At 39.7% G+C, this 26,681-nt stretch overlaps 1 protein-coding gene across 5 annotated transcripts in view; it reads right to left on the reverse strand.

Annotated features, from left to right (window-relative positions):
* CPNE4 (copine 4) overlaps nt 1-26,681 on the reverse strand; it is a 746,304-nt gene that overhangs the window by 456,721 nt on the left and 262,902 nt on the right. The window contains exon 1 of one of the 5 annotated variants that reach the window (XM_034957398.3): nt 21,755-21,908. The exons of the other annotated variants lie outside the window; for them this stretch is intronic. Within the exon in view, the coding sequence (XP_034813289.1) occupies nt 21,755-21,777 (23 nt within the window). The 5' untranslated portion in view covers nt 21,778-21,908. Of the gene's footprint in view, nt 1-21,754; nt 21,909-26,681 lie in introns of those variants that run through there. 5 annotated transcript variants of the gene reach the window in all.

Genomic DNA, 26,681 nt, shown 5'->3' on the forward strand with positions numbered 1-26,681 from the left:
AGTCCTTGGAAAGCCTGAAAGCCAGTAAAATGAAGAAAGCCAGAGGGAACCATTTAGCCTGGCAACTGCCTAGCAGTTGACAGCATGAGAATCTTCCCAACCTCCTTCCTGGACTACCTATTCCTGAGAAATCATCTACATAGTACATGTTGACTACTTTCTGAGCACTTACTACTCAAGTCTCACAAGTCTATTACCTCAATGTGGTCCCTAAGAGAATCTCTATTCCCTGGTTTGTCAACCAGATGATTTCTAACAAATGAATTGCCACTGCAGCATATTTAGCAAGGAAGAGCTCAGAACTTGCAGTATTTCATTATATCAAAGAAATGACCAACACCCCTTGGTCAGTAAACTCTATCACTATCACATGCATCACAGTTAGGACTCCATGGCTCATGCTACTGAATTTGGAAGTGTCATTCCTGTGCAATATCTGACATTCACTAGCACAATCCATTTAAAAAAATATATGCTGTTGATCAAGCCAAACCTCAGCTTTCTTCCCTCTTGAAGTAATTGGCTGTGACTCATCCATTTGCACAGGACACCATAGAATGCTCTCTGTGTTTTGAAGAAATTAAGTGCCTGATTTAATCCATGTGTCTTCCTTTGGAGATTTAATTATTCATTTCTCCATGAGAGCAAAAGGTTGGATGCCTTGGGTAATTTATAGCTGGGGGATTGTGGAAGAACATGGAGAGTAGGAGGAGAAAGAAGAGAACCAGGGGAGAAACTCTATTAAAAATAAAGTGAACTCAGGCAGGAAGGCAGAAAAGCTGGAGATGAAAAAGTCAACAAGTAGGAGGGAAAAGAGTCATTGCCCAGAGTGAAGGCAGAGAAAGATGAGAACTCGAAGGAGACACTCAATAATGTCAGAGTAAAATGGAGAAAATAATAAAAAAGGAGACAAAGAGGAGAGAGAGTCCACGATAGGAACAGAAGAAAATCCTCACACCACCAAGCCTAGGGGAGCAGCAGCGACGGTACTTCATGCAGTCCAGCACTCATCTGGTCCCTCCACTTAGATATCATCTAGTTGCAAAGTCCAGATGTGATTGGATCAGATTCTCCTGACAGGTTATGAGCTACAGCATAGGTCTATAGTGTCTGTGGAATCCTCAGGCTCATGGGATTTCATTGTCATAGTTCTGTGTGGTGCGTTCTGATTTCTGAGTTAGGAGAGGATAATGAGAGAATGGCCATATTGCTTTGAAAAAGAGCCTTTCTTTCCAGAAATGGAGTAGTCCAGAGTTTCAGGAGACCTAGAAAGTTTGCACCAGCATTTTTGAAACAGTCCAAAATGTACAGAACATCTGCTTTAAGAATTATGAGGACCTACATATCAATGAGAATGACTGGACAACACTGAGAACTCTTACATTGAAATAATAATATAACAATAGGCCTGGAGTGGAGGGGCCATATAAATGCTAGCACTTGCATTATTACTGGAAACACCTCCCCCTAACTCAGGTATAGTAAAAGTCCCTCTCTCCACCATAGTTTTGATATAACCTATAGTCATATAAAGGCCCATAGATTACAGCATCTCTGCAACTTTCTAAATTACTTCCCAGGATATTAAAAGTCTATTTGTAACCAATAATGGAAAGGGCAGACCACTCCAGAATTAAATTTTCAGTCATTCCAACAGCTGCTGTTATCCTAAACACAGAAACAAATTTTGCAGGCCAGCTTCAGCCCAAATAGTTCCCTCTCCTCCCCATTGTAGAGACTGGTCTTCACACAGCTGAAGATGGTTAATGCTACAAGCAGCAACAAAAAGGGGACTCCTGAGAAATGGTCTACTTAAGGATTCAGTATCTAATATTCAGTTAATTTTCCTTAGTCCTGGCTCTGCTATCTGGAAGCTATGTGATGTTGATCAAGCCCATAAATTTCTCTGTTCTTTTTTCTTTATGTGAATAAAATGAAAGCGCTGGCCTAGAAGAGAGAAAAAGAGATATATTTTACAGATAACAGTAGGTTCACGAATCCATTGGTAGTATTAATGTAACTAATGTACAGCCTCATATCTTTTATTGTAGTCAAGAACCAGGGCTTCTTTTATTAGGTGCAATATGGAGAACATTTTTATAGGTATGGGAAAGACATTTTAGGTGGAATGCTCAGCATGGTCACAGGTATGAACATTTAAAAACTTAGATTGATGGCAACAAAGTGGCCAGATTTGGCAGGTACTTGAATGCTAGGCTGCAGTGTTAACATGATCTTGCAAGCAGCAGAGAAAGGTAGAAAGTTTTTGAGTAGGAGAGTGGCATAATGAAAATGTTGTTTCATGAGGGCTGAACTCTCTTATAATTGCCTGCTTCCATGATAATGACATTGATCCATTGAAGAGGGAAGAGCCCTTATGACTTAATCACCTCTTATTAGGCCCCACCTCCCAACACTGTTGCATTGGGGATTAAGTTTCCAACACATGAACTTTGGGGGACAGATTCAAACCATAGCATTTAGCTAGATTGAGAAAGGAAGGACCTGGATGTAGATATCATGAGGCATTCTTTCTCTCTTTTCCCTCTCTACCACACCAGGAATTTTAAAGTCATAGAAACGCTAAAGTTTCCTACCCTTGAACCTCAAAGATTGCCTGATGATGCAGCTGCAGGCATCCTGGATAACAATCCATGAGCAAGACAAGAAAACCATGGCCAATTGCTGATCCCACGTGTGTACTAACTATCCTGTAAGGTAAGTGTTTCTTCCTTCAACCTTACCTCCTTAATTAGAATGACTACCAGAAAACTAATCTACAGGAATACATTTTAGCACCACTAAACAGCAGATTAATGAGCCAGTCTGTTCACATGAGCTTAAAAATGTATTTTCCAGTTTGCCTCTAGCAATTTCTCTCTGAACATCAGAGAGGATGGATGCTGCGAATCCCCAGCTGTGACCCATTTTAACCCAGGTATTGAACGTGTTTGAGGAATTGGATTAACTGCCTTCACATGACAAGCCAGGAAAGAAAACATTTTTCAGAGTTGCATTTTCTTAAGTGTTTCTGACCCACTGAGAAACTGTTCCTATTTATTCATCTCTCAAATTCATAGTGGGCATTTACTAGTGTTGGGTACTGAGGATACAGAAATGAAAAAGATGGGTAAGGTTTTAGCCATTGAGATTTTATTTGTTCATTCTTTATTTGCTTCCTTATCCCATGATTATTGAGTACCTACTACATATTATGCTATTTTTCACCACAGAATAGTCTAGGCTGTTTAAAACTAGCTATTGTATACCATTTTGGATTACGGAATGATAGTAGTAAACAGGTCCTATCTCTAGCTTATATTATAATGAGTGAAAACAAAATTACCGGATGATGAGAAATGCTATGCAGCTAATTAACACAGAGTCACATGCTTAAGAGGGACTGTGATTACTTTAGAATGGGTGGGCAGGGGAGGCTAAGATTTGAGGGGCATGAAAGAGGCAGTTACATGATAATAAGGGGCAATAGTATTTCATACACAGAAAATAGCATTCCAGACAAAAGAAAGAGCTAGTGCAGAGCAGTGTGATGCAGGGAAAAGTTTGGTATGTTTGAGGAGAAAAAGGAAGGGCAGTGCACCCTCTGTCTCAGAAATCTCAATTATAGGTATTTATCCAAGGTAAAAAAAAAAAAAAAAAAAGATAGCCTTTGTACACAAATGTGTATGAATAGCAGCCTTATTTATAATATCCATCAACTGGTGCAAGGACAAACTAACTGGGGATCATCCATGCCATGGAATAGAATCTAGCAATTAAAAGGAATAAGCATGCAGTAACATAGATGAATCTCAAGAATACTATTTAGTGAATGAGCCTTATTCAAAAGAGAGTACGTACTATATGTTTCCATTTATATGAAGTTCTAAAACAGGCAAAATAATTCTATGCTGGAAAAGAATCAGAAAGATTGTTGCAATATTAAGCTCTATTTCAATATATACTGATGTAATTAAGGAGAAATGTATTGATGTCTGCAATTTGCTTTGAAATGCACCAAAATATATGATGGATTAATAGATAACAGGGTGGGTAGATGGAGAGATATATGATATGATAAAGCAATTGATTTAAAATTTTAGTGGTAGAACTGGCACTGGTTTAAAGGATTACTGTAAAATCCTTTAAACTTTTCACATTCAAATTTTTTTCATAGTAAAACTTTGGAAAAGAAAAGAAGGCTAGTGCAGCTAGAGCATACTAATGTGATGGAGACAAGTACTGGGCAAATAATTCACACAGGTAAATGCATTTTACTGCATGTTTTTCATTAAAAATGATTATTTCTTTTCCTCCATTCAATTGTTTATATGGTTTCTAGTTAATTAAATGATAAATCCTGTAGTCATTTAACATTTTCTTGATGCAGATTGAGTTAGCAACAACATTCAATGTACATCCACTGTGCCCCTATACTGAAGGAAATAGGCAAAAAAAAAAAAAAGTCTGAGTCATTTATTCCTGCTAACAAGAAGCTTGCAAAAATAGTTGGGAAGATCGGACCAACTCATATGAACTAATCAGAGAACAAGATAGGATAGATAAAAAGATAATGCTATCATAAAAATGGGATTTAAGGAAGGAAGACACTGTCAAGAATAATGCTGAGTGGGCCCAGAAAGGTAGACAAAGTTGGATTCAGCTATAGAATTTAGATACTAAATGGAGGGAAGGTGTTATAAGTTCTCCCAGTCACAATGTGGTGCTTAACAAGTACTTACTATGTGCTAAGCTGTGCTAAGCACATTGCATTAATTTAACAAATATTTATGTTATCCCCAGGTGCTAGGAATAAAACAGAGCACAAAATTTCTTGACCTCATGATCTACTCGTGGGGAGGAGAGGAAGTAACAGTCGATAAACAATAAATAATAAAATAAATAATAAATAAATAAAATATCAAATTTATTAGTTACTAGTAAGAGTTAAGGACAAACAATAAAGCAAGGAAGAAGGCCATAAAGTGTTAAGGAAGAGAGAAAATTTTAGAAAAGGGAAATTCTCATTGAGAAGAAAATTCTTGGGTAAAAAACCCAAAGGAATTAGAGAGCTGACAATTTGGGTATCATGAGAAAAGCATTGCAGGCAGACAGAATAAACAACTACAAAAGTCTTAAAACAGTAGCATTTTAAATACATTAAAGAGACATCAAAAAATGAATAATACAATGCACTATCATCACACCATTGCCCTTCAGCCTGAGCAATGGAGTGAGACCATGTTTCTTAAAAAAAAAAAAAAAAGGAAGGAAAATGGATAATACATTATATCTCACTTAATATCCACAATCGTCAATCGTGTGGGCTGTGTACTAGAATCAACCACATTTTACAGATGAGAAAACTAAGGCACAGAAATGTTAAGAAGCTTGCCTAGATCCACTCAGAACAAGCCCTCAACAAAACCAGTCAAGACCATGTCAAAACAAAGTTGTTTAAGTTGTTTTAATGTCCAATTTTGGTCTCTCTACTCTTCATATTGTAGATGCAAGAGTTACAAGGAGGGAAAAGGAGAAAGATCTGAATATTATCACTGATCAAAAAAGCAAGGCAAATTAAAGGAAATCCTGACTAACAAATGATTTAGTTTGCTGGCTAGAGAATAGAAGGTCAGGTAGGTCAACCAAAAGATTACTTTATTCGAACAGATGAGGATTATGAGTAATCTTAATTCAGAAGAACCAAAATAAAACACTTCCATGAAGGGGCAAAGAATAACTCTTATCCAAGTATGATGAGTAGATAATGTCAGCAAGGTTGCTGTTTCAATCAATATATGACAAATGAAATGATAAAGGAAATCTGGCTGGCTACAAATGGACCATACAAATGCATCACAAAGAAACTCAAAGCCTGCTGTTATGGACCGTAAGAAATGCCAGGAGTCTTGTAATTCTGAGAGAGAGAGAGAGAGAGAGAAAGAAAGAGACAAAGAAAGAAAGAAGAGAGAGAGAGAGAGAGAAAGAAAGAAGGAAAGAAAAAGAAGAGGAAGAGGAGAAAAAAAGAATTCCATCCATACTGAGTATTTGATTCAAAGCAACAATTCTTACAGATTCTTCATGTCTGCATGAGGTGAATAAAAGATGGCCCTTCAGCCTTCCTCTTTCTATCCACCCCACAAATAAGGAGAATATCCAGAGACTAAAGGGCTGAATTAAGGTCAAAATCCATATCCACTGAGTCCCTTCAAATTACAGTAGCTTTTTAAGCTTTGCTCAGTGTAATAAATCATTTGACATTAATTCTGGTAACCAATATACAACAAAATTTCTTTTCCTAACTTCCCTAGATCAGCTGCTGCTGAGTAGGGGTTTTGTGTTTTTTTCCTATTTATGATCCTTTCCAAACACTTTTATTTTCCTTAACCAGGTTATGTTGTTCCCAGTGAGTCCCAGGCTCCTTTCCGAAGGATGATATCATCACAGACCCAGTAGCACCAGCTAATAAAAATCTGTTAGGCTGCCAATCTTATCATCACCTCTGGCACCCACACCCACTATGGTGATAGCCCCCATGTCTGCTTACTTGAGTCCCCTTATATGCCCCATTTATCATCTCAATAGTACACCATGGCATTCAGAATAATCTCAAAGGTCAAAGACCAATTGCTGCGGAGATGGAGATATTAAATTAAACCCATGTCTTGGCAGAAAGCCTCAGAAGAAGAAAAGGCCAGTGACAGGAAATAAGGCTCTCATTAATGTGTTGCTGACTTGTCACTTTTATGAAACTCTTGTAAGGAGTTGAACTCTGATTTCAACAAGAATACAAGGCAGTGAAGTTCCAGAGGATTTTCTCTAATTTTTCTTGCCACATCTTACTCAAATACATTTCTTCTTTTTTCCCAAGTTTATCCAAAAAGATAGCACTAAAAGAACGTGGAGAATGACAAGAAAGTCTTTATTAAGCATTTGTCTGCCTGAAGCATTGACACTTGTCCTCGGGAAGTCTGCAGTTTGTGAAAATATGACGCAGGATTTACGTGAGGAGGCATGTTTCTGTTACATCTGCATCTACAGAAAATCAGTTGATGGTGTCCATTTGGACATTTCTGTTCTTGGTATAAAAAACAAAAACAAAAACAAAAAACCCATGAGTCAATTCTTTTAAGAGTTATTTACATATCAAAGTGCATATTTAAACAAGTATCCTTTGTAATAAGTAAAAATTTAAATAGAAGAATGGATCAAAAAGCCAAACTTTGCCAAGCCTTTCCCTTCTGATAGGCTGATGATCCCAATGAAGACAACAGCTGTCAGTTAAGTCCTTACTACTGAAAGTGTGGTCCTTAGATCAGCAGCCTCAGCATTACCTGGAACCTGAGTAGAAATGCAGAATCTCAGGCCCCATTCCAGACCTACTGAGTCAGAATTTGCATTTTAACAAGATCTCCAGATGATTCATATGCACTTTAGGGTACAAGAAAAACAGAGTTAAATGAATTAACTGTGAGTTCTGAATGAAACACATTGTCACAGACACAATCTGCTTGTTTGCTCATCATTGGCAGATATAAGCTGATATGGCTTGCGTATGCATTGAATGTACACACTACATTCATATGCATGTGAATTGACATGGATCACATAGACGACATCATGGCTGCCTCTTTAGCGAAACTATGCAGTTAAGGGGACAAATGAGGGAGGACAGGGTTATTTGTCACAGAGAGGAACTCCTCAGCCTATTTTAGATGATGCTCTCTTTTCAGAGAGGCTTTAAGCTGTAGGTCTAATCAGCTTTTCCACAAAGACCCCACCAGTCTACTCACCCTCTGCTGACCCCAGGACCTTGCCTAGATAATTTATTCCTGAGGAGCAGTCTAGTAGACCTCTGATGTCCTTCCTGTCATGATTCAGAGAGCAGGTGTGTGATGTCCTTGACAGCTGAGGGCCCTTCTCTCTCTACTACTTCTATGAAAAGCCATCTTCACCACCTGCTTCTGGGTGACAGACCTTCTGCTCACCCTGGCTCTACAATGGGTGAGGAGTCAGTGGGAGTAAGACCTCAACAAGCACACTGTCCTTTAATTATATTACACAAACCATCATAATGCCATCTTTTTAGTATGCTTCCTGAGAAGCAAATGATTAAATTAAAATTCAGCTGATGTCTCTCTTCTCCATCCAAGTTTATTGGGATCTGGGAAAGTAAAAAGTTACTTGATAGGAGGGAGCAATATAGATCCTGATTAAAAAGACAAGGCTGCTGACAGCTAGGGGCCATGGAAGCTGAGATGCTGAAACTTGCCGGCATCAGCATTTTAATTGCCAAGATGGCATTCATCAGAAGATGCCCCCAAATTAACTAACCTGAAAGAGTAGAAGGGGAGAGCAATGCAGGGGCTGGCTGACCCTGATTAAATTGGATTTCATGATGGAAATGATGGTCTCCTCCTCTCTGAATGGCATCTCCTTCCTATCCTGCTCTCCACACCCTTCTGTCAGCATTGTCTCCAAGTTCTAAATGGCTTCAAAAAGGCAACAAAGCAGGTAAGTAATCTAAAATGAGCATCATTTAATTCTCTTCTGTGAAAATTACAAAAAAAAGATACTTTAAAAAATCCATTCTATATCTATGTCTATATAAAATGTATCTTCTGATTATAACACACCTAAGCAAAACAAAAGTGCATTTTTCGGTATTTTTTTAAATTTAGGAAAGCATATAGAGAAGAAAATCAAGATAACCCTTAAGCTCAGAGATAACTGATATTAATATTTTGGTGTATTAATTTCCAGTATAGGATGCATGTATGTCTGCATATGTGTGTATGTACATGTGGAGAGACAGAGACAGAAAGATGCAGACAACAATTTTCAGAAAGACAGAGAAATTTGGGATCATAATGGATATAGTTTTATATTCTGCTAAGTTTACTTAGCATTGTATTGTGAAGATTTTAACAATCTGATGAAAAAGGTTTTCACACTGACATTAAAAAAAAGCAAGAACTCAAGTTAAGCTAGCCTATGAAACAGTATTAAGAAAGAAAATGAAACAATTTCCTGGACTAAAGCATTCCTGATGGTTTACAGGAAATATGTTACCCTTAAAAAACTACAGCTACTGGTATAACCAACATCAAGAAATTTCAAATAGCCAGAGTTGGACATAAGCCACTATGATTAAGCATTTGGAAATGAATGTAATAGCACATTCCCAGTGGAACTGCAAGACCATGAAGCTATTCTGAAGAAATCTCATGTTAGTATAGCCAATACCTCAAATCCTTTCTATAACTCAGAGGTAGAAAAAAAATAAAGGACCAACACCACTAGAATAGATTCTTTTGGAGCTCACTTACATCCATTTTTCTCTCCTTCTGGGCGCAAAAGATAATTCCTCTTTTCCACCTTCTTAGTGGACTACTGGGGCCATGTGACTAATTTCAGCCAATAAGATGTGATCAGAACTGACGTGTGGCTCTTCAATGACAGGCACAAAACAGAAACAGCACCCAGTTGCTCTCTGTGGTGACTATGAAGAAAGCCTTGTTTTGAAATGGCAAAGCCAAAGATCAAGGCAGTCTCTTGAACCACTCATACCCGAGGACAATTGCCCTGGAGAGCCACTCAATTATATTAAGCCACTGGGATTATCTGTCAAGTTAGCATGACCTATCCTATCCTAATAGTCACCAAAAAACAACAAAACAATGAATGTGCCATTTTTACATATATATATATACACACACATATATGTTTATATTTCTATCATATATATATAATAGCTATAGGCTACTATACTTTACAAAAGGAAGACAACAATCTACTAACACATCCTTTTTCTCCATCTGTTCACCTGATTATACAGGATTGGTCAACATGTGTGAAGGGACCAAAAGCATGAGGGAGGGCAGAATTCAGGACCAGTTGACATTCATCTATTCAAGTGTTTACTAAGGACCTACCACAGGGAAACCACTTTGCAGGGGGTTTTCAGGATAAGGAAATTATAGTCATTCCCCAGTATTTTCAGGAGATTGGTTCCAGGACCCCCACATATACCCAAATCCACACATACCCAAGTTTCCCAGTGGGTCCTCTGGAACCTACGTATAAAAAAGACAGCCCTCCATATATGCAGGTTTTGCATCCTGCATTTAATTGAAAAAAAAAAATCCACTTCTAAAAGCCCTCACAGTTCAAACCCATATTGTTCAAGGGTGAATTGTAATAAGAAACAGTCCTTGCCTCCTGGAAGTTTGAAGTCTAACAGAGAAAACAAAACATAATACTACAAAGATTAGGGTACTTTTAACAGCCGTATGACCCTGGGGAGGTTATTAACATCTCTGAGCTTCAACATCATCAGCTGTCAAATGGGCAGGAAAACAGCATCTTCCTTGCTGCAGTTCTGTGAGAATATAACATCCAGTACACCATCTGACAAAGAGTAATTACTCACTGATCTCAACGTATTGTTGTTGTTTTATTTACCTGCAGGGGATATTACCATTACTAACACAGAACTTGTTCCTCCTTCTATTTAAGGAAAGTGGCCCCTCACTGACTGTCAAAATATATGATATCATGGAAAAAGCATGGCTATGCAGGAGTCAATCCAGAGATGAAGAACCTGGACACACCACCATGGGCCATAGGAGTTCTGAAGAGTTCAGTTTCCTCATCAATAAAATTGAGATAATAATTTCTTCCTCTTAGGGTCATTGCGAAGAAATCAAGCATATAACTTGAAAATAGAAATCTTTCTTACTCCTCCCCCGCTTGCCTTAAGAAAAATGAACAGCATAGAAGAAGCAAAGCCTGTTTACAACTTAGGCTCTCTCTAAGTATCTACAGACTGTGACATTTTGAGAGAAGTTTACAGCATAACAAGCAAGATGTTTCCAAATCAGGTCTGCTGCATTCCTCTTCCAAAATCATACAACTCGAAATCCTCTGTTGCCTGAAACTACAAAATTGTGTTCATTGTTATCCACAATATTTCTTTAACCTGACATAAACCTTTCTTTCCATTTTTTTTGTTGTTGTTGTTCTCTGGGCTGAGCTGTTGTGTTAAAAAGTTGATTTAGAAATAAATTGCCTTGAGAAGCAATGAGCAATCAGAAGTAACTGGATTTCCAAGGTCACAATGGGGCATGACGTGCCCAGACCGCAAAGGGGCAGTGTGGAGCAGGACTTGTTATTTCACAATTAACTAGATGTGAGAAGACACCAACCTGATACTGTATTATCTCATTTGCTGCTGATTCAAGAATGGAATGATATCAAAAATGAGTTCTAAAAGAAACAGCACATCAGAGTTGAATGTAATTCCCCTGCTGAGAAGCTGAGCCTCTGCTATAATAAAAGCTCCTACAATGACAGCTGCTCATTTCTGCTGGTCCAGGGCTGTTATTCTTTATTTTTTGTTAATGATGACTGTGATGTGCTCGGCACCTCTACCAGGTGGATTTTTCTAGAATGTATGATCCATTCTTCTCTTGAAGAAATGAGGAAGAAGAGCTAAGAGTATGATGTTGTTCCAGTAACAGAAAACAGGGCAAGGGTCTTACAGAGTTCATGACTTGAAGCCCAAAATCTGGAAAAGTAATCATTTCCCTGTCTTCACTTCTTTTTGACCCCAGAAACCTAAGCATTTAGTTCAAAGATGAGACGTGACTCAAATTATCGAGTTTAATCTTCAAGGGACTGTTTTCTCCTATTCTCCAAGCAGCAACTCTGGAGTCAGACATGTCTGCATGCCAAGTAAGAGTACCCCTACTGACTCACTTTGTGAACCTCACTGAATCCCCAACTCCATGCTTGCAAAATGAAGAAAACACGACGTAAGTATTAAATTGTTGGAAGTATTAAATGAGACATGTGTGTGTGAAATGTTTGGCAGAGTTGCTGCACGTGTAAGTTGCACGTTGACTATCTCCACAATTTAAATGGTATGCCTTGGAGTTGTGCCATGTGAAACCTGCACAACCATATACAGCAGCCCTTTTCTTTTTTCATTCAACAGTTCATTCATTAAAACATTCACATGCTATGTTTCCAAGCACTGTATTCAACTTTCCTTAGTAAGCCTTAATGAATTATTCATCATAAATTTATTCTAAATCAATTCTTGGATTGCCATGACACCTGTCATGATTTTGTATTTTCTGTCTCACAGTCACTTGCTCATGTGTCACTTACCCAACACACCCACCATCATTGCCATATTCCAGGGTTTCTGTTCATCACTGCACCCGTCTTCCCTAAGCAATCAGCACAGAGTGTGGCACAAAGTTTGTTCACAACGGATAGCTCCAATTTGAATGGCACATTTCTTTGTTGGAGGCATGGCTGGAATACATTGTGCATGTAACCTCCTGGAAAGCAGGGGGTTTTGTCTCTGTTTTCACTGTGGAATTCCCAGTCCCTAGATCAGTGTCTGGTACACAGTAGGTGCTAATAAATGTGGAACGAATGAAAAGCTGGAGTCTTGAAGATGTTATATGGGAATAATTCAGTTTCTTGGAATATGACTTATTATTTCTTATTGAATGAGGATTGAATGAAGGTATACAAAATGAAAAGAATACCCACACCCAGTCTCGAGTGAAATGGAGTAAATATTAGGTGTAACAACCTAACTATTGAAGAGTAATCTAAAAATATCAATTCTAGAGCAGACTTGGTATCTGTTTTATTTAAGGTTCATATGAAGATATTGTGTTGATAAAAATAATATCATTTATCAAGTACCTTCCATGTTTTGCAACTTCTAATACATTATTTCTAACCTTAATCACAATGCCATAATATAGCTATTATTCCTATTTTAAGGACAAGAAAACAAGCTCAGAGACCTTAAGCAACTCATCCATGCTTTACATGCAGGAAGTGACTGAGCTGGAATTTAAACAGGTTCATCTGGCCAGAAGCCCCATGATGTTTCCATATGAAGAAAAGAGTATATGTGCACATTTGTGCACATGGGCATGAATGTGCACAGACGTGTACATTTTACACTGTCAGCTATGGGTTCAGTCAGATATGCCCATAAATTCGTTTATGAAGAAGAGCTCCCTAAACTTCTAATGATTTTTTCCTGGTGGTTTTATTTAGCTCCAAAAACTTATGTTTTTTTTCTTAAAAAAATCCCATAAAAAATTCATTATCAATACATCATATTGATGATATCACTCAAGAAGGAGATGTCTCACTCTAAGCATTATTATAAAAATTCACAGGCAGTCCACTTTTCTAGAAAAATATGCCAGTGATCCTTCTAGCCTTTTGCATCCTGGGATTATTAAACCAGGCTGCTGAGCAGCCTTGACACCTGCTCTGTGACCAATGCTCCAGGCTGTTTATTTTGGCCTAGAACTCTCAAAGTTGATGGGCCCTGCCCTCAGGAGGGAGGGTATGCACACAGAATGCAGTGGGTCACTGCGGAGCTGCCCACATCCTCTTACCTAATAGAAGGTGGACTTCAGCAGAATGCCTGTCTGGAGTCAGAGGTAAGAGCTGGCACTGGGTCACATGGCTGCTCTGTCTCTGTCTGTGGCATATGTCAGGGTCTGCAGGGTGTTTTATTAAAGGGAAAAATGCAATAGCTCCAAGGCACTAGCTTTCTTTCCCACAAAGCCTTGGACTATGTGGAGTCAAGATCCCTGAGGAACCTCTGCTCCTGGGGGAGGGGAGGTCCTGTTCTGTAAGCCTCCAGAGCTCATCACAGTCTGTCCCCATCCCTCCATGCTTGTTAAACACCCAGCATGGTTTTCAGAGGCCATGTTGATGCCATATGTTCATACCACTGAAGCATTTTACTGCCTAAGAAGAGGCATTTAGCACAGGGAAGAGCACATTGTTTTCATAGCTGGTTGGCTCTTAATACTTCCCCAGGAGGCTCCAGGTTCAAAGAGAGGGTGTCTGAGAAATTTGGGAAGATGCCAGCAAGGTGAAGGTTTTCAATGACACACTCCAGGATGTCAGTCAGGCAGGGAGAATGACCCAGGTCATTCATAACAGAATTTTTGTACAAAAGAGGAGAAAAAGAAGAGCCAGTGGAAAAAATTATGTATGCAGAGATTTCTTCTTTAGTGGCAGGTAAACATTTAGTTATGTAAGTAACTCTCACTTAATCAGGACTAATTTTGTCCCCTGGGGGTATTTGGCAAAGCCTGGAGATATTTTAAGTTGTTAACAACTGAGCTGGGAAAAGATGGGGAAGCTGCTATTAGGACCAAGTAAGCAAAGGTCAGGGATGCTACTAAACTTCCTATAATGCACAGGATAGCCACACAAATGATTCTAGGGCCCAAAATGTCAATCATGCTGAAGTTGAGAACCCTTGGGTTATGTTAACTCTAAACAGATAAGGAAGTGCCCTCTTTGCCTGCAGCCTCATTGCACTAGCAATTAAATTAGCCACATTCAAGGTAGTATAGGGAGGCATGGGGCGTGGCTTTGAAAAGTACTATCACCTGGCTATAAGTTCTGAGTTTAAATCTTAGGTGCAGAACTTTCTAGCTCTATGGCCTTGGGCAGATTGCCTAACTTCAGTGAATCTCAGTTTCCTCTTTGGCCAAATGCAGACAGAACCAGCTACACCTAACCTGGCGTGAAGTTTAAATTACATGGGATGACAAGAAAGCATTTAGCACCCTCTCTACACACAGCTACAAATAACCAGCACTGATTATTATGGTCCAACAAAGTGGGAGGAAAAAAGAACAAAATATGGTTTTTAAGAGAAATCTACCAAACGCTTCAGTAATCTGAGGAAATTTTAGCTTGAGTTTGACAGAAATCTCAAGAATGCTCAGAGTTGTGGCCTCTTTCTTTAGAGGGTTCCTTGACTCCTGCAATGTGAGCCTCACCATCATGTACTCACAGCTCACAGGGCACCTAATTGACATTTATTATTGTTGCTTTGCTCAGCCTGGGTATCTGGACACTTGTGTCCAGGTCCCCATTTTCAGTGGCCAGGCATAACCCCAGTGATGGCCCGGTCAGGGAGAAAAGATTGTCGATACATGATACTTAGGCAAATGTTCTCACAGTGCATGTAGTCAGAGGGGCCGTGACTCTCTTCATTGCTCCAAAGCTGAGCAAAATCAGGCCAGACATAGCCACATCTGCCTTTGGTCTGACACCCCTCCTCCCACTTTATAGCCAATATCTGCCTTAATGCTCTTACCTCTAGTTGTTAGAGTCCTGTCCTCAGGGGAACTCAAGAGCTCCCTTTTTTCCAAACCCCAAGAACTTCCTGGCACATGGCTTTTCCTGATAGCTTCAAAGGCACCCCAGTAGGGGAGCACCACACAGCATGAAGACAGCTGCTTACCCAACCTGCACAGACTGTCTCAAAGGACCTCCAGATTAAAGCTCCAAGGCTAGAAAATAGCTTGGAAACCATCTCCTCCGTTTTTCTTAGCTGGTGAAACTGAAGCTCAGAAACGGAAGGGATAGGCCTGCTGCTAGCCCACAGGGTGACTTTGTGCAAATTAGCAAAGTCACCCTACATGGATGGAGGCACTCTTGCCCACAGTAGATAGATCCCTTGTGCTTTAGAAAGGGGTTTGCTCAAAATCACAAAAACGAGTTGGCAGAGAACTGGGATCAGATTGACAACCTCTTTGCACAGACAGGATTAACTACATATGGACAACAAGTAGCTCCTGAGCTCTTGCACAGGATTCCTTGTAAAAAAGCTTGGATTTCACACTCCGTTGCTAAGTTTTCCTTGTGGCCCTTTTAATGATGGAAAGGGAATGACAAACAATTGCCACATGTACATTCCTTAGAGACATTTCACACATAGCTGGTGGCCCAGAAAAACCTAGTACCTGCAAAGAAATGAGGAGGCCCTAGTAGCTGGAGAAGGGGAAACCCTAATCACCTAGTTCAGAATCATCATTTAAGAAAGCAAAGTCAAACCCCAAAAGACAGTTTTGTTCTGAAATTGTAAACAGCCAGCATAGAATAGCTATGAGAGAATAGGGCCTCATTTCAAAGCAACTCATAACATTTTTCACTACTGTAATACTGCATGCGACTTCTGTGATGAAATCATATTATGAGGGACAATTTCAATTGGGATTAGAAGAAACATATACCACAGCTTAAGCAACAGGAGCCTGTGTCAAAAGTGTTCCAGTTAACACATCATCCCCTTTGTTCTACAGGCAACCTTATTACTCTTATCTTATCCTTTCATATTCTGAATTTCCCTTTCTGTACAACCTTGGTGATTTCTGCCCCCTGTATTGCCTTGGGAAGACTTCTTTCTGTTCCTTTATGGGATTGGCATGTCTAATCTTTAGGTCACAGGTCAGCAAACTTTTTCTATAAAGGGACAGATAGTACATTTTTTAGGCTTTGGGGCCCATATGGTCCCTGTCACAACTATTCAATTTTGCCATTGTAGCACAAAAGCAGCCACAGGCAATATATAAAATCATGGGTCTATACCCTTGTATTCCAGTAAAGCTTTCTTTTGCTTTTTCGTTTTTTTTTTTTTTAGACAGTCTCGCTCTGTCACCCAGGCCGGAGTTCAGTGGTGCGATCTCCGCTCACTGCAATCTCTGCCTCCCAGGTTTAGGAGATTCTCCTGCCGCAAACTCCTGAGTAGCTAGAATTACAGGCATGTGTCACGACGCCTGGCTAATTTTTGTAATTTTAGTAGAGACGGTGTTTCACCATGTTGGCCAGGTTGGTCTCAAACTCCTGGCTTCAAGTGATCTGACCACCTTGGCCTTCCAAAGTGCTAGGATTACAGGTGTGAGCCACTGCACCCAGCTAGCCTTCTTTATAAAAAGGTGGTACTAGATTTGGCTCCTTGGTCACAGTGTGCTGATCCTTGCTCTAGGTGGTACTGGGTGTGGGTGGGCAGAACCTGAGCTCAGCTTATAGACACAAGTTGTTAAAGCCACCAAGAGGCTCCTGGGCAAATAGAAATTAGCAGGTAAGATGGCAATGGTGGGAAGTCCTTCGTCTGATTCTATCCTTGACATCATTAAGCTGACAAGAAAATTAAACTGAGAAGATTGATGTAATGCAGTAAGAAAAGGGACTTACCTGGAGCATGGATGCTTCATTCTAAGATATATCCGAACACTAGCTTCCATGGCATCTAAGTACTATGACATTAATAAACCAAGAGTCTGCTAGTCAGGTGGTCTCCTTTACATTTCTTCAGGATACTAAAAAGACAACCACCAAAGAGAAGGTCCTAATAACAGCGGCATATTTAAGAATTCATGTATCTTGGCTGGGCACAGTGGCTCATGCCTGTAATCCCAGCACTTTGGGAGGCTGAGGCGGGTGGATCAGCTGAGGTCAGGAGATCGAGACCAGCCTGGCCAACATGGTGAAACCCCATCTCTACTAAAAATACAAAAATTAGCCAGGCATAGGGGTGGACGCCTGTAATCCCAGCTACTCAGGAGGCTGAGGCAGGAGAATAACTTGGACCCCAGAGGCGGAGGTTGCAGTGAACCAAGATCACGCCATTGCACTCCAGCCTGGGTAACAGAGCAAGACTCCATCCAAAAATAAAAAATAAATAAAAAGAATTCATGTATCTTGTATTTATTTAGGCAATTACATTGAGTTATACCTGAATAACCAGAAGTTTTATTTTGTTTTTGTTGTTGTTGTTTTTAGGAGTGAATAAAACACAAGGAAGATTTCCCAGAGGGCTAGGGTCTGGAAGACATTACATTGACCACATGCTTTACCCTTTATTGGGAAACAGGAAACCTCTGCTCATCCGTAACCAATAGACAGTAGCAGGAAGTCATGATGATATATCTTCAGACATCACAACTCTTCATTTGCTAATTATCAGAACCCAAGGTCAACTTTTTTTCATAATTAAAAAATGTTCAGTTCCCCAGATTAGACCATAATTCCTCCAAAGTAAAGATGGCATTTTATACTTCTTCGTATTATTACATCCTTGCCTAGTATTTTAGAATAATATAATAATTGCTAACATTTTGGGAATAATTATTCAGTGCCAGGCACTATTCAAAATGTTTTAAGTCCCTTCTCATTTAATAACCTCACAACAACCTATGAGTTGGGAACTCGTATTATTATTATTCCATATTGACAAATAGTGGCACTGGGACACAAAGAGTTTGTATATCTTGCCCAAAACAATGCAGCTAGAGGTGGTGGATCCCAGATTTGCACTCAGGCATCCCAGCCCTAGAGCCTGTGGTCCTAACTTCTGTATAATGCTGCTTACAATAATGCAACCAATATAGGTGATCAATAAGTATTTGGGGTTGTCAGTAGTGACTCTGAGAGGAGGGAAAAAAACAAACAAAGTCTGAGTTGAAGCTCAGCCAAATTGTGCATAATTATCAGTAAACTCCTCCTGCTCCACTCTCCCATGATGTAGAGAATGTTACCCTTTCTTGAGGGCTCCTAAACACAGCTGAGCTCTAAGAGTGGCAGCTGCCAGTGAAGAGCCTTGGAAGACATGTCTGCAGCTCTGTAAAGAAAGCCCCTCCTTCAATAGCTGCAGGCTGGAAGGCCCTGGGAATATACCTACAGCCAGGAATGGAGCACCCTCTCAGAGCCTTCCCTAAGGGGACATGGGTAGAACAAATGGCCCCTGGGCCAGCCTACTCCTCCCCCGGAATGCTCCTCCCACCCCCACTCCTCATCTCTTTATCTCTCCAAGATCCTGTTTCTGAGAAGGGCAGGGAACAAGCACCCTGACTTTCCTAGTGACCGAGGTAAGGGCTAGGGTCGCCTGAGAAGGAGGAGGGAAAGAAAGAGGCACTATCAAGCTTGGGCTAGAAATTATGACTTTGTTCATCAGACCACTTGATTTTTTCCTCCTCAGTATCCCGATTATTTCCATTTTACTTTTTCTTTCTTTTTCCGTTAAAATGTTTTAAATTCTATACACTATTTTAATCTCTCTCTTTGTTCTTTTTAACATTGACATTTGGGAGTAGAAAATGTAGTCTAATTATAGTTTTAATTGCATTCCATGGTGTATATAAGGAGGGTTATATTTCTATTGTCTTCTAATATATTGTGTTCTTGGCTTCTGTCATTCAAAAAATAGTTATTTAATGTTTTTGAGCAATAGGATAGCTTTTAATTATTTTAGTATTATATACTTCCAAAGTCATTGTATCATGTTAGGAGAAAGTCGTGTGGAAAAAATTTGACTTTTGTTTAACCAAGAATATTTTAAAATGGATCCTATTATTTTTGTAAAATATCTCCGTATTCTTAAAATTAATTTTATCTCTTATTTTTAAAGCTTTTTAAACTTCTGTTAAATCACTTCCAATGAAATATGGAACAAAACTGTTTGATTTATTCTGCTGCTCAAATATATAATTTATTTATCATTGCATTCTTTGCCTAACATATTTTTATAATAGGTTACAAAGATTCTCTGCATCTAATTATTTCAGAGTCAAAGAAGCTATACTCTGATCCTGGTTTATCTTTAATCTGCTGCAAAGATAATTTGGCTCAAATTATTGCACATCTCTGGGCTTAGGTTTTTCGTATTTATTGGCTCAAATTATTGCACATCTCTGGGCTTAGGTTTTTCTTATTTATAACACAGAGAGTTAAATAAAATAATATCAAAATTTCCTTTTGACAACAGCATTCTAGGAGAGCTTACAGTGAGGCTTACATTTACCAGCAGGCATATCTTCCCCCTTCCTTTCTGCTAGAAGGTAACCCTTTCAACCAAGTTTCACCTGATAAAAGAAGGGAAGGAAAGCTCCAATAGACTCTAAGAATCAACTGCTGTCCTTAGAAGGAAAAAGAGTCCTCTCTTCTAATTCCTTAGACATACACACTCACACACACACACACCCAACACATATATCATGTACGATATGATGTCGGAATGTAAACTTTTCAATAATCAGTCAAAACGTACCAATTAAGAAATGTGTATCCTAAGCAGCTGGCAAATATTTGATAAAAGGATTGTTTTCTTTACTCGAGGACAAAAATCAAAAGGCCACAAGCAGAGGGACCTCAACAACCTATATCTCCCAAGCAATGCTGCTGATGAGGCTAAGCCATTGAAGGGATCAAATGGAACAATCACAGAGAAATGCCAGCCTCAGAGGGAATAAACAGAATCTTCAACTTCTACAGCTAGGCTGAAAACACAGCATCTCAGCTGGATTTTATGCAAGTCATTTCCATAAAAGATTCAGACATAAACCAAGAATTGGGGCTTCTCAGACACCTGAAAATATCCCCCATGGATTGGGGATATTGAAACTATATGATTTGAATTGGTTTCAGCTTATAACCATACATTTGCTATGAAAACATCCAAAAACACAGGTGAAATAAATGTACATATCAATGAGTAAGAAAATTGGAGACTTTTCCAGACTATATAATTGGACCATGTAAAAGACAAGATAACTTCTAAGATTCTTTCAATCCTGAGCTGTGCAATACAAATAAAGCAAAAATTCACTAGCATGCCACGTATTACACCCTGGATTGAACTCAATCATACTAGACCACTTAACCTAGGAATTCCAAACAAAATTCTTGACTCCCAGGCTCTCTGAGATATCCATTGTGTCAGACCATTAGCCTCAGAAGCATGCTTTGGCTTACCCTAGATCTTACAAAAATCAAAGTTTGGAATTTCAACCACCGATCTAGGACTTATATTTCAACATTCTCTCTTCAACTTAGCTTTCCACTGTCAGCAGGTTTTTGCCTGCAACATAAAGTGACCAATCTACTGATCAAGAATGGGTCTGAGATAGACTAGATGGCTCCCCTGAGCCCATCACCAGCTGAAGAGAAATGGCATTTGGGGGACACTGAAGAGGAGATGGCAGTGTCCAGGAGTGAAGAAGTCAGAGGAACCCTGAGAGAGAAAAACAGGTTCTCCTAGAACTTTACCTTGAAAAACTGGGGTAACAAAAATAAAGACCACTGCACTTTTATTTACATCAATTCCTGGATTGAAATTTTCTCTCCTCTTTGAATATTAAAATCCTATTTGGAAACCTAGTTTACACTCCTTCTCTATAAGTCTTTCTCAAACCCACCCATCTCACAAATTGGTCCGTTCTCAGGACTCAAAAGGCTTCTCCTTCATTCATCTAGCAGTCATATTCACACTGTCTTGCATCATCTCACATTCCCGTTTGGTGACATCATGTAACTATAACACTATTATCGCCTTTTCACATGTGTGTGCCTCAATTCTTAAATTTAATTTTAACCTTCCTCAGAGTGAAGTCCATCACTATTTTAGATTTTTTTCTCTAAGGCAGCAAATTGCATGTGGTAGGTGTTCAATATATGCTAGCCGATCACATGACTAAAGAAGGCAAGCAAAGAAGAAAGAAGGAGCTGGGGAAAGGTAATGCAGGACAAAAATGTCCCTCGGTAGCCGGAAGGTAGACCTGTTGTGAAGGAAAAGTAATCAAAATTCCACACAAGCTAATAAGAAACAGTACATTGTAAACAACTGAAAATGTCTGTTGAATTGAAGAAAGGCGGTAAGGAATGAGCAGATGGATATAAAGGAAGAAAAGACGAAAGGAAATGATAAAAGAGAAGAAAGTGGAGACGAGAAGGGAGGAGTGAGAGAAGATGGGAGAAGGGAAGAAAGAGAAGGAGAGAAGAATAGAAGGAAGGAAGGATGGAAAGGAAAATGGAAGGAGAGATTAAAAAGGAGTGGAAGAAAGGATGAAAAGAAGAGTAGGGAGAATGGAAAAAAAGAGGAAAAGAAAGAATAAAGGACAAGTCTTACCCTTGTATTTCTGGATCTTCCATTTTTATATACTTGTTCCCTTTCTATTTCCAAAACAGCTCTTGGTGTCTTAGAGGGCACCCGGCACCTAGTTCCAGGCTCGTTGATGCACCTACATAAAGCTGTATGTGAACCACATTCACTCTGATTTTGTGCTTCACTGGCCAGCAAACACCATCTCCTGAAAGTACAGCACCACCGATCCTGGGAAGTCAGCCCCAGAAAAGCTGCATTTCAAGGCTCAGGGTGTAGAACTCAAGGACATTTGGGCAAAAGCCTGGGATGTCACTGGCTCTCCAACAGGAGTTACAGTGGGAGGCCTTCTCCTCTTATTAGTGCCAAGGCATCACATGACATGCTCAGCCCACCGGCTTCCTGGGCAGCCCATCAGGGAATCAGGGCTCAGAGGCTCCACGGGGTGGGGGCAGGGGAGAATCTTTGAGGATACTCATTGGCACACAGCCATGCCTCCCTCACTGCCAACTCCCTGAGGCGCTGCTATCACTCCTCCTCCACCCACCCCTAAAGACCCAGATGCTTAACTCAGAGTGTGCCCCCAGACAACACAGGAAGGTTGGATGCCCAAATCTTGGCAAATGTACAACTCTTTGTGGCAATCCTAAAAAAGAGCCTACCCAAGACGTCTCCATTTGCTCCCTTTTCCCTCTAACAGAAATGCCATAGTGTGTGAGTGTTAATGTATATATTTTTAAAAAAGAATTTTGCCACATAGAAGACATCTATTGCTGAGACCAAGAAGGAGTTCTTGATGGGAAAAGAAGGTGTATGCTTTAGGGATGTCCATAAACCCCCAAAATCAGATGCACACAATTATGTGGGCTTGATTTTTCTGGTTAGAGAGTCCATAGTTTTTAGCAGTTTCTCCAAGGGAACTGTGGCATGAACAATATTTTAAAACTACTATCCTGTACTCCTGAGGAGAAGCAAAACAAGTTGTCAGGGGTTTGCTAATCAGGAAAAGAGTGATTGATTGATTAATTTGCCAACTGAGTTTCATGAAAATGCATTTTCTAGAATTAACCTATTTTGCTAAAATGACAACTGAATTTTGAAGTAGGGACTTTCTTCCCCTAGCACCCCTCATCTTTATGTCTATCTGTCTGTGTCCACCAGCTCTACAGCCTGTGTCTGCTAGGAAAGACCATTTAAACTTGTAACACTTCATTAAGCACATTTCCACCACCATCACAACTCTCTACATTAAAGCAAACCAGTTCCAAATGGGCAAGCCTTGGAAATGCTCTCATATCTGCCTATCCAAACTCATGCTGCAGAAATAAAATGGGCAGCTTTAGAGGAGATTATGGCTTTAATATACCACATCATTGTCATGAAATTGAAAATATCACTGAAAGAATAACCAGGGATATACATGACATATTTAAGCATGCCCTAATATAGCACTGCTGGGACCTGAAGAGTGATTCGATTGCTATAGAATAAAATGAAGCTTAGAAAAATTAGGGCGATGCACTTGAGCAACCACCAAAACGTGAAATAATGGGAAACTCTGCTTTATCAAGAACTTTTTAAAAAGCTGTTTGCAGACTCTGCAGCTGTTAATCACTCTTCACATATGGCATGGCTGTCACCTTTATGAATCATGTTTTAACTTGAAAAGATTTTCCTTTATTACCTTTCCATTTTCACATTCCTAAGGAGTTGTGAAGCAAACAAAAAAAAAAATAGGAAAAGCTCTGAAGTTCTCAAAGCCAGGAACAATATTTACAAATAAAACAAGCAAGAAAGCATGTTGAAGTTTTAAATTATGTCCAATTTTGTGAGACCAAATATTAGCATCTTCACTTCCAAGCTACAGAAACAGTCTCATTTCTTATTAAAAAAAAAACTTCTACACTAAGACTTTACCTTGATTGCACATGAAATCTAAGCCCACCCTGGTGAGTAGGAGAAATAGTCATACAGCTATTGTTTTAAAGTTTAAATCAATTTGATTCAAATTAATAGGTACAGTATTGCATAAATCTGTGACAAAATGCATCTGAAAAATAAATTTGATGAATGATGATATATATTATTGAGACATATAAAGATCTACACATACAGGAATAGGAAAGGTTTACAATCATGTAGTTTGTCCATTTACTTTTAAAAACAGAATAATAAAGGCAACTGATAAAAAAAATTCAGCATTCAGGAAAATTCAGCATAATGCTCTCCCTTGACCCAATGATGCCACTTTACTGAAATGCAATATTAGCCAAATTCATGCTTTTGATTTGCAGATCAAAAAGCAATCCCTCTGCTTTTTGTTTTTGAGTAATGGTTCTCAAAAGTTCTAATAAGAATTAGAACTGTCAGAAACAAAAAGTCTGAAAAGGAACAAAGGCTGCCCTTCAGCCATGAGGACCAGACAGTCTATTTATGCAACATTCCTGTGTCTATCTGTCTGTCCGTGCCCACTAGCCCTACAGCCTGTGTCTGCTGGGAAAGGCCATTTAAACTTGTGACGCTCATTAAGGACATTCTCACCACCATCATGGATCTCTAAATTAAAGTCAAACCGATTCCAAATTGGAACTTAAAGGTACAAGAGTCAGAACGCGGCACAAACTGTATCATGCCAGTGTCAGTCCCATCCTGTTCCTCTTACCCTTCTCTTCCCAAATGGAAAAAAGTGACCTGTGTCCTGCACATGGGAGACAAGAGCTTGTGAAGGGCTTTCCCCCTCCTCAGCCCCAGGTTGTTCACTGCCTGCCTGCTTTCAAACATCCCATACTGCCATAGAGAGTAAGTCACTTACCACAGATGGGAGGCAGGCAGGGCTGCTCCGTCTGAATCCCAGCACTCTGAAGGCTGGAGTGCCTGAGAGGAAAACTCTGGGTGCAGCCTGGGATTCTGATGTGGAGGCTGAGGCTGGGGCTCTGCTCACACCTCAGCAGAGACAGCGTGCCTCCCTCTAAAATGTCTAAATTAATAAATGATAACCCCATGGTCAAATCTGTGGAGCTGAGCTGAGAGAAACCCCGGCTGTCTTCTCAGGAAAGGGGGACTGCGGGAACTCCAGTTCCTGAAGGGTGGCATAGTATATGCTTTGAATTGGGAGTCAGCTACCTTAATCATATCATAAAGCATGAACATTTCTTTCAGGATCACATGTTTTACACTTTTTTTCCCTGGGGGATGGAAGGAGGACAATAAGAGCTAGATGATCACCATCATCTCCGCCCCTCCAAGTAATTCATCCATAGCTCTCCAACTCCCTAAAGAGTAATTTTGGAAACCAGTGGAAGTGTGATTTTCAGCTATGATTTTGGTACATGAGTGAAGGCACTCACAGCAGGTCATCACAGGACACTGTTAACCCTAGCCCCGCACATCTGGAACATGCCCAAAATTGCACCCACACACGAGGAAGTCTCAAATGTTGCTGAACACAAACAATAAACAGTATGTTCTTCAACCCCACTTCCATAAGCCAACTCAGAACAAGCACGAAGCACAACTTTGATGCTCTCAACTCTTAAATCCCCTTTTTTCTCTCCAGGTAAGATTCTTGATAGCACTGTGACAGCAGATGGTCATGCTTTTTGTACCTGCCTGATAATTCCAGCTGATGCTAAATAAATCTGACTGATGGTGGTTCAAGAGACTGTGGCTGTCACATTGGCACACTGGGATGCAGAGAATCAAAAGTGTTTACGTTTGCCTCATCACCTCTCTTGCTAATATTATGTAGAATGGTCATGCAAGAAGGATCCTTAGAGATTAAATAAAACACATTGATTTTATAAATGGGTAAATGGAACCCACACCATAAGTCATTCATCTAGAAATACATAATCATTCATGCCACAAGTACCTACTGTGTGCAAGATCCTCACAATGCATAGCAACAAAGTTCTACTACTTAGCTATTTGGCCCATAGTTCATATTTCAGAATAATAGTCCTTTGGATTTTTTGAACCCTATATATGTTTCCTATGTAGGTTCCTGGAGACGGCCAAATAAAAATATGCTCCAAATGCAGGGGTTGTCTAACTTTTTCTATCAGGAATCAGATAGTAGGCGGTGCACATCATGTGGTCGCTGTTTCAACTATTCAGCTCTGACATTATAGGGTGAAAGAAGCTATGGACAATGACAGGTATGACAGTATTTCTACAAAACTTTATTTATGAAAAAAGTGTGCATACTGAAATTGACACATGTGCTACAGATTGCTGATCCCTGTTCTACTGGATCTCATTTGACAATGACCTTTTTTGGGCTGCAGACTTCAAGTTTGCCTTAATCAGATCTTATTTTACCTCAAACCTCCCTATTCTTAGAAGTTAAAAATGTATGTATAAAGGAAAGAAATCACAGAACAAGGAGCTTAGGAAGTAAACTTTGTAACCACCTATTGGAAGTATTCACAAAACACAGGAAGGGAATCGGATTCACAAATAGAACTGTTTCTCTCCATCCAAGCAAAGTGGAATAGAAGTTTCGATCTAAGTAACCAAGAACCAGGCCTCCCAAATTGGATATTACCTCTTCTCCCCAGCATAGGGAAGATGATGTTCCCATGGGATTAGGCAGGTCCCTATTATTCCACCCCATAGAAAATAACTGTCAACCATTTCTGCTGAAGACAGCAAGTCTATTTCCAGGCTGCTTAGCTTGACTGGCAAGTCAAATACAGGGCAGACATGGACATGTAGGATCAGAAGGCAGGTCTGGTCTTCCCTGAGCCCATTCCCTGGGCAGGGGTAGGTGAGTAAGGAACAAGGAGACCCACCTATCTTCCCTGTTTGTGCCTGCTTTAGAGAAAAGGAGTTCTTAAAAGCAGCCCTAGCAATCTGTGAAACCAACAGGGTTCATCATTCAGAGTGAGAATATGCATTGTTCCCATGGAACCATTGAGTCAAAATTTGAGAATTCTTGACAAGTAACTCACAA

This window comes from Pan paniscus, chromosome 2 (assembly GCF_029289425.2).
Source record: "Pan paniscus chromosome 2, NHGRI_mPanPan1-v2.0_pri, whole genome shotgun sequence".
Taxonomy (NCBI): Eukaryota; Metazoa; Chordata; class Mammalia; order Primates; family Hominidae; genus Pan; species Pan paniscus.